The sequence below is a fragment of the Falco cherrug genome, chromosome 8 (assembly GCF_023634085.1).
Source record: "Falco cherrug isolate bFalChe1 chromosome 8, bFalChe1.pri, whole genome shotgun sequence".
NCBI classification, from domain to species: Eukaryota; Metazoa; Chordata; class Aves; order Falconiformes; family Falconidae; genus Falco; species Falco cherrug.
Window position 1 is genome coordinate 62,142,527 of NC_073704.1, and position 12,546 is coordinate 62,155,072.

At 53.9% G+C, this 12,546-nt stretch overlaps 1 protein-coding gene across 4 annotated transcripts in view; it reads right to left on the reverse strand.

Moving 5' to 3' along the window:
* The window catches only part of JADE2 (jade family PHD finger 2), an 84,018-nt gene that overhangs the window by 55,525 nt on the left and 15,947 nt on the right, over positions 1-12,546 (reverse strand). For all 4 annotated transcript variants that reach the window (XM_055717822.1, XM_055717824.1, XM_055717823.1 and 1 more), the window contains exon 4: positions 5,358-5,515. In XM_055717822.1, the coding sequence (XP_055573797.1) occupies positions 5,358-5,515 (158 nt within the window). The remainder of the gene's footprint in view (positions 1-5,357; positions 5,516-12,546) is intronic.

Here is a 12,546-nt window from a genome sequence, read left to right on the forward strand (position 1 = left end):
CACCATACCGACACGGCAGACAGCATCTGTGCTGGTGCCACCGTCATCACCGAGTTGGTACTCGCAGAGGTTGTGCCTTCCTGTTGCCACAGCACTTTCTGTTTTCTGTTAAAACAGGGCCACAGCAATGATGCAAGTATAGATCTGCAACGCCAAGAATATCTGGGAAGCCTGCCAGCAAGAAGCAGCCTTCCTGCTCGTCCTCCTGCTGTGTGCAAATTCACAGGAAACAGAATCTACAGCACATACTAATGTGGCTTAATGCAAGATCCAAGAGCCACCTCTAGATCCTGCCTGGGGAAGGAGCCACATGCCAAAAATGTTAAATCATTAAATAAAGGAGGAATTAAAACCCGTACAGGCGCACAAAATCCTACATAGGTGCCGCGGCTTTACGGCATGATGCTCTGCTGAGCGAGCTCAGCGTGCTGCTGCGTACGGCCCCGGCATCACTGCCAGTGGGTAGGGACGAGCCCAGGTCACATCCCTGCACAGCCGCTCTGCAGAAAGGGCTTCACAGCCTCCTACAAGCACCCATAGCAAACCAGCAAGGCCCACTTTCCTCTTGGGTTTATCACAGTGTGACGCTGGAAAGACAAACCTCATCTAAAGCTTCTCCTTCCTATTTACAAGAGCGGTGGCACCGCAGCCCCGATGCTCCAGAACTGTTGTGGTATCTCTTCATCTTGCTTAATCCTTAAACTTAAACCATGCTGAGATGGTCCAACATTGCGTCAAGCACCCAGCTGTGCCCCCACACCAGACCGGGACCTCACACCTGGCTCTACCACTGAGCCATAGTAGAAATGCCCGTGCCTCAGTTTACCCAACTGTAATATAACGTTAGAGCTCACATGGGGGCTGTAAGGCTCATCTCTGGTTCTGGAAAGGCAGTGGAGACCTTCTGGCTACAGGCTCTAGCGGAAGTGGGATGTAGTGTCATCACTGGGATGCAGCGTCATCGCCACCCACGTCCCAGGGCGGGTGACCGGGGGATGCAGCGGCAGGATGCCTGCTGCTCCCTGCCTGGCGAAAGGGAAACTCGCCTCCACTCTTCATCCCCTGCTCCCATCTGACCCCAAGCGGCTTTTCTCTCCAGGCTGGAGCCCTTCAAGCTTTGGGCAATTCTCAGGTGTGTCACCGTATAAAATAAACCCCTTCTCAGCAGTGATGAGCTGGAAATGAATGTGAGAGGGAAGAGCAGATCTCCTGCGCCGCCTGATAGCCCTGGCATGCGGGTGGCCATCGGCAGCATCCGTGCCTCCCGGGACACCAAGCCAAGAGATGCTGCACCTCTTCCCCCACCACTTCCCTTGCGACTGCACTGCCATTTGTGCTAACCTAGAAAGGACCCTCAAGTTTAAGGTGGCTCGTACTGGAGGCATTTTGAGATGGCTGCTTCTGGGGAAAGCATTCCTTAAAACACAGTGCTTTCCTTCTGCCTCACCCCCGGCTTTTGACATTTTAGAGCTCCAGAAAAATAAAATGTATCAAAAAATCTAATTTCCAGCTTTGGAGGCACAAAACCTCAAGGCAGGGTGCAGGTAGGCAGAGCTGGTTTCCAGGAGCCCAGGCGGGAGATGAAACAGGAGCCCAGGTGGGAGATGAAAGGAGCAGCGGCGGCTGCGTACAAGGTGCCTCTTGGGGGGCAAGAGCCACCCCTGAGGTGGGATGCAACTCTCGCACCCTCCGTGGCAAAATCTGCTCGCTGCCGACCACCCAGCCCAGGAAACAACCAAACCGGGGGTCCCAGGGTGGTGGGCTGAGGGTTATTCTGCAGGCAGTGCTTGCCTGCTGTCCAGCTCCCGGGCCCCCCTCCCCACCTCCCTCTAGGAATTTCCCATGGAAATGGCCATCCGGAGCGACAACTGGATTACCACCGGCACCCTGCTGCCACAAACCTAAGGGCAGGATACTCTGTCTCACCCTTGTGCTGCACCTTTGAGATGGGGGGGAAAAGCAAAATGCTGCCCCGACAGCGAGGAATAGCGGCAGCTGCTGGGCTCCACATTTCCCAGTCTACAAAAAGTATCACTGTTGGGATTTTTTTCAGCAATTTGGATTGGCCGTATCTGACGCAGGGAGGACCCGTTGGGTTTATGTGAAATTTTTTGAATAGGGAAAAAGAAAAGTTTGGAAGCCAAAGGGGACAGTGGTGCAGAGGCTGTGGGGCAGCAGCTCAGCGAGGTACCCACGTGCTGCTGGGATGGAGCCAGGGGCAAATTAAAGCAATTAGACTGGGGAGGTAAATGGAGTTGTAAGGCCTTTTAAGGCTGTTCTCTTTAGGCAGATGAAATAATAGTCATCTCTTGTGAAAAAATAATGACATTTCTCCAAAAGAGGGCAAGTCGTCTAGCACTGGAGATGCAAAAGGGACTGCAGCCTTCATCTGTCCTTGGCAGTCTGAACGCTGCTCTCCACGAGAGCGCTTCGACTCTCACATCAGTGACCCAAGCGGGACAGCACTGAGGGCAAGGACGCTATCAGAGGGAGAACTGCTCAGGAGGAGCACACCCACCTCTGCCGTGCCTTCTGGTGTGCGTGTGGAGAGATGCTGTCCTGATGTAAAAAAACTGGCAGTGTCACCGCCTGTCCCCCTGAGACATGCATCATGGCCACAAACCAGGTGCAACCATTAAGGCTGCTGTAAAATGAGCTCTTCATTCCACTCACATCGCACTAGCGAAGGAGCAATATCCTGAGCAGGCTTCAGTCCGAGGACAAAGCCATTGGCGCTACGCTTGCTGTCTTGCCAGCAAAGAGACACAGTGCAGGACAGACAGACAGAGCAACAAGAGAGGAAAGACTTCCGAGGAAGCTAAGGCTGTGAATAAGTAGCACGATCCCGCAGCAGTCCGGGAGGAGCAGCCTGGGATGAGCGGGGCATGCTGCAACCCAGAGGGACTGCAGAAATCCACCTGGGATTAGCTGAGAGGGATGGAGCTACTAACCAGCATCTCTGAGAGGTCACAGAGAACGGGTCAGATTTCCCAAGACCAGAAGATGACGCATGTTATCTGCCTTTAAAAATAAAACTCAGGGAAAACCACTGAAACACATCAATAAGCCATCTAGATGAATGCAGGCAGAAAATAACATGGGATAGGAACTGTCTGACGTGGGCTGGGACCTCTGTGGTGGGTGGAAAGGAGCAGATGGGACCCATCTCGACATAGCAAGGCTTCCACGTTACCTAGCAGGAGATGCTCCCCGGTGTCCGTGGGCTCTGCTGAGACCCCTGCGGGGCCAGGCTGCCTCCCGCAGCACGGGGTACGCCTGCTCAGTCTGCTGAGTCGAACTCTGATAAGTGGGAAGTCACAACGTCTTTGGAGAGCAAGGTTTGAACTCAAAATGGTGTCAGGGAATTGAAGACAGAGCTGGAACTATTGCAAGAGGCAATCTGTCAAGGACTAGGGAACAGTGCCGAGCTCAAAAATAATCAAATGAGTAAAATAACCCCAAGAATTAGGAAATTCTTCAGAGGAGAATCTGACAGCAGAAGTGAAACCCAAACTCAAGGGGAGGGGGCAGCACCAGGCTGGGGGGGGAGGTTCTGATGTCCCCTCCGAAGTTTGTAGGCATGTCCCTGTGGTGACATGGGTGAAACCAGGGGAAGCCTGTTAGACGGCCACAAAAACATTCACAACTGCAGCAAACACAGCCTTTGATGGAAGCTTAAAACAAATGGATCTGCTTAGTCTCAGGAGAGAGGACCGAGAGGAGACACAATAGTGGCCCCCAAAAATGGCGGGGGAAATGGGAAAGGGCTGGTGCCAGAGCTGGACAGAGTGGGAAGGATGGCCTGCACCAGGCTCCGCTTGAGGAGCACCCCTGCACGGGAACACGTGGCACAGACAGAGCTGCCCCAGGACCCCCAAAAACAAGCACCTGGAGAAGAGCAGGGGGCGCATCTGCAGCCTGCCCCGCGCGCCCGCAGCCCCTGGCTCGGAGGGCTGGGATGCAGAACCCCGGCCGAGCGCTGGGGAGCCAAGCCGTGCCCTGCAGCCCACTGCTCCGGCTGGCTTGACACGGGCACTGCCAGCGCCGAGCTATCACTTTTCAGCTGGAAATAGCACCGGCATGAGCCCTCAGTCGGGGAGCAGAGCACTTGTGAGTCCAGACTGCGGTTAGCTGTCAAAGACAACTAAAAAAAGATATTCCGCACATAGAGGGTTTTTTTCCCCTTTTTTTTTTGGCGTTTTTGTGTTGGGTTTTTTTTTCTTCCAAGGATTAAATCAACTCAACGGCCCCCTTTACAACTTCCCTTTTGATGTGTTCAGACTCATTAAAGTTTCATTTCTTTCTCTGCTGTCCCCGGGGGAGGAAGGGGAGTGTACACAAAAGTTTACTTCAGAAGCGGGGTCGGCAGCTGCAGCAGCAGCTGCTGTTGCTGTGGGACAAGCGGAGCCTCGCCGGCCCCCGCGTCGTGCCCAAATCCCTCGGCAAAACACATCCCCCCGCAGCCGCCCCGCTCCCACCGCGGCCCCAGCACCATGCCGGCACAACGCTCCCGCCACTGTTTTTGCAGGATGCGTGCCCAGGGTCACACGCCACCAAGGGAGCACGCCCGAGCTGAGAAGCTCCTGCAAACCCCACGAGCTTTTGGGTCCGACCCTGCAATTTTTGGGTCCCACCCTGCAATTTTCTGGGTCCCTTCCCAAGCTCCAAGTTCCCCCCACCGGCAGCACCAGCTTTTCCCCCACGGCATCGGCCGCTGCCCGGGGATAATCCCCTGCACACAGCGAATGGGCAGCAGCTCCCCCACGTTATTTTTTGCTTGAGCAGCTGTTTAAGTGTCTATTTTAAAACTCAGTTCCCTATTTTAAAACAGCTAATGAGACACCGATCTAGGCCAATAGACGTCGTCTCTACAAGGTCTGGGAGATGCCTGTTTATTCGCTGGGCTCCCTTTCCCAAGCCCCAGATCTCAGCATGCCCATCACGTTTCCAATATACACAAACCGCTTACATGGTAAAGAGGGAAGTTTTTAATTTAAGGGCCAGCTCCCGCACTCCTGCCATGAAATACCAGTGGTACAGCCACGCGCTTCTAGGCAGAGATGCACCAACCAGCCAGGCAGAGCCTGACATTCCAGGTGGTTTTCGGCTGGTACTTTTTTTATCTTCCCTTTGACTTTTATCAGGTCTTTTTTAAAATTCCCCAACTAAGAGCAAACAAGGAGCTGGCCTGCCTGGCACAGCTCCTTGCTGCCGCCTGAGAAAAGCTGGGCACAAAGAGAGGGACTTTAAGAAAGCAGCTGCCCATGGCAGGGTGCATCCCCTTCCCGTGCTCTCTGAGATGATGTGCACCCCAGCGAGGCCGAGGGGACCCCGCAGAGGGGACACCGCTCGCTTACCTGACCACGGGCTCGGGGATGGCCTCGGCACTCGCTGGCACCTGGACGCCCTTCTCCCACTCCTGCCTCCAGGGATCGGCCAGGACGTAGTACTCGTCAGGGCTCAGCTGGAAGGAGTCGGGGATCTTCATGGCCGTTATCAGATCCGTACGGAAAACCTGCACCGGAAAAAAATAAATAAATTCATCCAACAGGCAGAGTGAAGGGGTCTGGCACAGCCTGGGGGCACGAGCACCCAGGGGGGTGCCCTGGGTAAACGGTCCCCAAGGGAGAGCGCGGCAGGTGCCTCTGTCCCCAGTGGTATGGCATCAGGGCATTGTTTAATGTCACCTACAGGGTGAGGGTTGTGCAGGAGAGCACGACGTGCAGGTAGGGGCTCCCCTGCTTGGCCACGCAGCGCCAGGAGCCCCAGCCCTAGCAGCTACAGCCCCTCTGAGATCCCTGAGACAGGGCAGACATGAAATCCAGCTGCAGGGTGCAAGCTCGGCCAGGACACGGGCTGAAAATTGGTATTAAACTAAAGAAACAGGCTGCTTTCTCTTAGGGGATGGATGTTTTCAGCATAGCCAATATGTACTCCAAATGCCAAGGGATGTATAGCACTGGGCTTCTCCACATTCAACCTTACCAGGGCAAATGATGGTCTTGACATAAATGAAGCTGTGCGAAACACAAAGCCATCTCATTGCCCCGAGCACCTTCATGTCCCCATCACACCACCTCACTGCCCTGAGCGGGGACAGCCAAGTGCTGAGGGTACCCACCAGGCCTTGATGGCTCCACTGGTGATTGCACACCCAGAAGCAAAATAAAGTCAGGCTGGGTTATGTTAGAGCTGGAAAACCCCAACTAAAAGATGATCTAGGTGCCTGCTTACACACCCACAGCCAAAGACACGGAGATTTTTCCTGACTCAATAAACCTCCTGTGAGATCACTCTGAACCCCTCCTCTATGAAAATCCTCCGGCCCCGTGGACAGTGAATGGGCTCGTCCTCCATCTCACTTCTGGCCCTGCAGAGTTTTCCTCCAGTATACTACGATGAAAAACTCATTCCAAAAAAATCCCTCACGGTAAATAAGGTTTTCCTTCCAGAGGGTTGCCTGACAGCAATGATTCGAGCAATCCTGCCTCTTGCAGCACAAAAATAACTTGTAAATGAAAATGGATGATTTCTCCTCTCTACCATCTGCTATTAGCTGAAATAATAACTGGCGGTGCCAGCAATCATGCCTGGACACCATCTCACTCCATCCACTCCATCCCCGTTACTCCTGCGAGGCAGGGATGGATCAGGTGCGTTCTTCAGACACCGTTTAATCTGTTCGCAAAGTCTATTCTCCAAATGAGTATTGCTTTGTCAGAACCACAATAAGTAAGACGATATGGTTTTACATTTTCGATACAAAGGTAACACGCTTTGCGGAGTACCTGGGAAGCCAAATCAGCCGAGATGCAGGAAACTAGACATTAACTAAGACCGCTGAGACCAGTATTTAGGTCAGTTTGTTTAATCCTCAGAGTCTCAGCTGCTAACCCAATTAGAGTTAAATACAATACAAACAACCTTTTCTATGTTGGGACCTCTTTGAATTTTATCGGCACCTTCCTCCTGATGATGCATCTGCTTGCAGACATTTCTGATTACGTCTATATAAACCTGATTTGAGTTGGCCAGACATAGTCTCAGCGCATCCTTCAACAAACATAATTAACAGCCTACATATTACAGTCAGAATTAAGCTCAGTTTGAGAAAGATCAGGTTCCTTTAAGTCTCTGTGTGCTACAAATGCATGGTTAGAGATGCCACAGTAACCTTTTAATATGCTGCGAGTGTGAGAAATCCAAAAAAAAAAAAAAAAAATAGATGTTAATTAAACATGAGAAGGGATATGCGAAATAGCATTGTCCTTCCAGTGCTGTGTCTCTGCATATCAAAATAAGTGAAGTAACGCTGCTGCGGCTTGTTTTCTAAAACACGGTGTAGAAATACACGTTCTTGACACACCGGCACTGCCAGGGTCACAACTTGAGCAACAGCATCTCTGCAACCCAGTTCAAGATGAGGACAATGAAAGCCCGAGCGTGCCTCCCCACCTCAGACCGCTCTGCTTTGGTGGACGAGATGCTCCCTGTGCCTGGACCACATGCGGGTGAGGGCAGCACCCAGGGCCAGTGCCAGCTCCCTGCTCCAGCCACCAGCCCTGGGGCAGGAGCGTTGCAGCACTTCGACACTGCTCGGTTTGCACAGGTGTTACAGAAAACACCAGCTTTGGAGACGCTCGCCCTCGGGGTCTGTGGGCAAGGCCAGGTAGGAATGGTTTTCAAAGGTGCTGGCACCCAGCTGGTTTTCAAAACTCCTCAGGCTGCACCCTGCTGACAAGTAAGTGCCCTCTACCTCCCTCACCACCCACTCAGTCAGCTCCTGAGGACATCCCCCTCAGCTCTGCGGGGTGCAGGAGCATTGCATCCCTCTTTCATGGCATGCAGGAACACCCAGCTGCTCCAGACAGGTGCCGGCACAGTGCTGGCAGCGCAGGCAGGGCCCCGGCAGCAGCGCAGGGCACAGGCACACTCATGCTCCCGCTGCGGGGACACGGCCGGGCAGCCAGAGCAGAAGCAGCGATGGGGGACGTGGCACTGCCCTTTCCAAGGCAACCAGCCCTCGGAAGGGTCCAGCCATGTCATTAACCTGCCCTGAGAGGTATCCCCCCCTCCCTGGGATGCTGGCACCCCCACAGCAGTGCCCTTTCCAGAGCCTTACCCAAACAAGGATCCCCACTTTCTTTTGCAAAGTCAGCACCAGGTGACAGCTTGAGAGGTGACAGGCCCCATCGCTTCGAGGTAACACCAGATTTATGTCAATCCTGGCCCATCACCTTCCTCCTGCCAATGAAGAGGCAGACGGAGGATCCTGCAGCGCATCAAGGAACCAGCCCAGGGAGGAGCTGGCAGTGCTGCTGGGGAGCCCCGGTGCCCCCCAGGGCTGCCATCCACGGGTCGCAAATCAAACAGCTCCAGCTGATTCTCGTGTCAGAAACTAAGCACACTTTGCTTTGTTTATAGCTATTACTCAGAAAATCTCTTTAGTGCTCCCAGTTGTTTGCTGGGGTCATGGCTTCAGCGGTCCAGGTGCTCCAGCAGCTGGCCGTGCACCCCACGCCACTCACCGCCGCTCTGAACCAGCAGGACCAGCCTCATCAATGCTTCGCAACATCCTCAGCAGATGCAAAACCCTCCGGCAAACTGCCGCGCCTACCTCGCAGGCTCTGTGCTGGAAAATGCAGCAATGGGATCAGCCCTCGGTGTAATTTCTCCCCTCTGCATGATGCAGATCCCAGGCTTGTGTTTTCCTGCATTAAGTCTTCCCCAAATTCATCCCTTCTGGCTTTTCAGCTCACATCAGCATAGAAGATTAGTTTTAATTTTAAGCCAAATAAGCACGATTGTATCTATTTCCCTGAAGATGATAAGGCACATCGCAGGCTGGATTTGCAATCTCACTACTTCATTTATTTAGTCCTTCTTGGAAAACAGATAAGCTCGCCCATCCAAAGGCAGCATGCACGCCCGCACTTTATCACAGCAACGCCTCTGTCTTTTCATGAAGAACTGGAAATGCTCAAATTATTAACTATCAAAGCAGAACACTTTAAAAATGATAGAACGGCACAGAAATTGTAAAGGAAAGCAGATCAGTTGTCTGGAAATCTCCCAACAGCTAATACACTCAAATTGTAATCTAAATGTCTTTTTGTTTTGAATTGTCTGGGATTAGGGTTGGGAAAAGACTCAATTATTCTACTCAAACTCTTCTGAATTATTTATGAAAACCAAATAAAAGATAAATTGGGCACTGATGAACTGAGGACCTGGCGGGGAAGAGAAAGTTGGGTACCAGAAAACAAGCAATTCTCCCTCAATAGGAGTGTTTACTCTTTCTCCCCGTCCGCAGGAGCTGACAAATTGTCTCGGCAGCTCAGCTGCCCCGCTCCCCCCGCCACCACCGCAGCCTGGCCAGGCGCTGCCCTCCCCTCCCAGCCTGGCAGCGGGATCCAGTTTATTGCCTATCGATCTGCCGGCAATGGGGAAGGCCAAACCGACACGCTCACTTTATTACCTCTGCTCGCTCAGGAACTGCAGGCAGGTTTCAGCAACGCCTGGAGATGCATCGCCCCGATGGCCAGGGGCCAGGCTCGCCCCGTGCTAGCATCAGCTTTGAAGGTGGGGGCAGAGAATGTGAAATTGCAAAATCCCAAGATATTTTTGCCTTCGTATTTCCAAGCAAGAGGGACCGAGAGTCAGGGTCGGAGTGCTTGCGCAGCCTCAGACCCCAGGCAGAAGAAAAGCACATGGAGAAAACCTCCTTCTTGGTCCCTGCTGATCCCACAGCCACGCAGGTGAGCAAAGAAGAGTGTTTCACAGCAGGGCAGGGCGAGGAAAAGGCAAAAAGAAGGGAGGTGCCCAACATTCCCCTGGGAATTGCAGCAGGGAGGCAGACGCAGCTACTCCTGCCAGGGGCTGCAGCTCTTGCTCCCCATCACCAGCCCCGGGCACCCACGGCAGGACCACCCCTGCACCCCACTACGGGTCCCAGTGCACCCACCACCACCTTCCTGCAGATTACAACACGCAAAATGTGGATATTAGGAGTGAGAAGTAATAAAAACACTCCCGAAGGTACTGTTCCTCGGCACGGCATACCCCACGAGGCAGCAGCGGCAAACCAAGTCCTGTACGAAAGCAGCAATCGATGCAGCAGCTCCCATCGCCTCCTCTGCCGCTGCCACTCCCCAGCCTCACGTCTCCCATCGGCCTCACGTCTTACTTCCCAGACGGCTTTCCCTGCTCACACCTGTGTCACTCCTACATGAGGCAGCAGGTTAATTCCCGGTGTGATCACACCGACCTCACGCCATGGAGCAGGCTCTACCAGAGCATCCCAAGGAGGACACTGACCTCCCCCAGCAGCTCAGGCCACCAGCACAGGGGTCCTGCTGCTCCAGCTGTCCCACCAGCCATCTGGAGAAGCTGTCTGATCACACACACAACCCAGCCAGATCTTTTTGCGTAGGAAACAACTTCTAGGCAATTACTGCTCCCTGGACCAAAGAACCACTGGGCAGCCAGACTCGAGCTCACCCCTCCTGTCCCAGCACCACCACTGCCACCCTGGTCCTGCGGATCCAGCCGCTCTGGGTCAGCTCCACTTCCAAGGTCTGCAAGCCTTTAAGTTACCCTCGGCACTCACACCTCATCGGCCAGGCAAGGCTGTATTACCCAACTCTACTATCTCCCCATCCTTTCAGCCCACCAGTTTGTGGTGTTGGACTGATTACCTCCCCGGGACAGCCCGTCCCAGTGGTCCAGGAATGCGAAAAGTCACTGGGACACCAAAGCCATTACATTCCCCAATGATACATCAGTATTTTTTATTATTTCTGTAATTTGCTGTTGTGAAGCAAAAGCTGTATCAATTTCATCTCTCTCTCAAAAAAAAAAAAACAAACCAAAAAAAACCCCAGCTAATTAAATAGAACACATCATCAGATTTTCACATCCTAATGCTTTACTTGGGTCCAGCCTGGTGCGGGAAGGATGCTCCTGTGGTTATGGCAGAGACCTGCAAGGCAGGGGCTCGATTCAGCTCCTCTCTGAGCTGCACTGCCTTGAACACCGAACATCGGCCGCTCCGCCTTGCCGAGGGTCTGCTGCCTCACCCTTCGGATGCAGCCCTGCAGCCGCTCCCTGCACCCTGAGGCAGCTGCGAGGCACCTCTGGGAGCTCTCACATGGACCAGCACCAATTCACCGAACATCTGGACAACCTCAGAGAGAAACACTGGCCCCTGGGAGGAGACGTCCCGGCACACAGTGCCTTGCCATGACGGGAAGAGCGATAGGCACGCCATGGAGCATCACAAACGCTGCGCTCCCATCCCTCCCTGAGCAAAGGGCGCTCAGGCTGTGCTGCTCTGCAGCAGCGTTCCTGTTCCTCCTCCTCCTCCGCCTCTCCCCGCAGCCGACCAGCCCCTCTCCCAGCCTCTCCCCCTCTCCATGCAATCCTCCTTATCGGTTCCCTCCAGGTTCTTTGACTCACTCACAAACCCCTCTAATAAAGTGGCCGGGCGATCTCACCGCCATTCAGCTCCTGCTTTACATGCTCCGTCAAGGCCTCTGCTTTTCAAGTGATTGCGCCGCAGGTCTGAGCCCGCCACTTACCCCCCCAGCCCCACACACCGACCCAAAACCACCAAACTCGGATCCCGTGGCGATGACTTTTCGCTCCTACGAAACCAGCTCCTGGGTGAGAGCCAAAAAGCCGTATCTGTTTTGGGCTTTAAATCAAAACGAATAGAAACACTCGTCTAGCGCTGGTTTTAATTAGCTTTTCAAACAGCAGCCGGCCCAGGGATTGCCACAGAGGATCCGGCACAGACGCTCGCACCTGGCGAGGCCTCGGCATCGCCCAACGGGGGTGCTCATCGGGGCTGCGGGCCCCAGGCGCCTGCTGCAACCCAGCCCAGGTGAACACCAGCTCGGAAGGAACCAGACAGCTCAGGCAAACACAGATGGGCTCCAGCAGGCCGGGTCCCCACGCACCCAGCGTTCCGAGCCAGCGGGAATTGTGTTACACATTTTCCCCTGCATCCGCACCCAGCTGACCTTGGAGCTCTCAGACCTTCCTCCTGGGGCAGAGGGACAAGCTCCGTCCCGCCTCCCAGTCCCGGGATGGGATGCACTTTTTCTTACACGCAGTAACAGCTGTACCCCTGGAAAGTTTTAGCAGAAAAAAACCCTTTGCAAAGCACTCCACACTGCAAAGCACCACTATGAAACAGAAGAGAAATGAAGCTCATCGTTCAAAACTAAGCGCATGCTGGGAAGCACAACGTGCTCACTGGGAAAGGGTGGACAGGAGCGATGGGAAGGGACTGGCCACAGCCTGCATCTGAAATCACACATTTGCATCTGTCCCCTCCTATGACCCAACAAATCTGCAATCCTTCCCCGATGCCCTCACACCCGCAGCAGCGATGCAGGACCTCGCACAGACGACCTCTCCGTAGCGCAGGCAACACCGAAGGACGGGCAGCAGCAGGTCACCGCACCAAGGATGCGGGAGTGCTTTTTGACACCGAGATAACAGGTTTTCTTTAGATTTTAGCCCAACACACCTTTTTTCCCT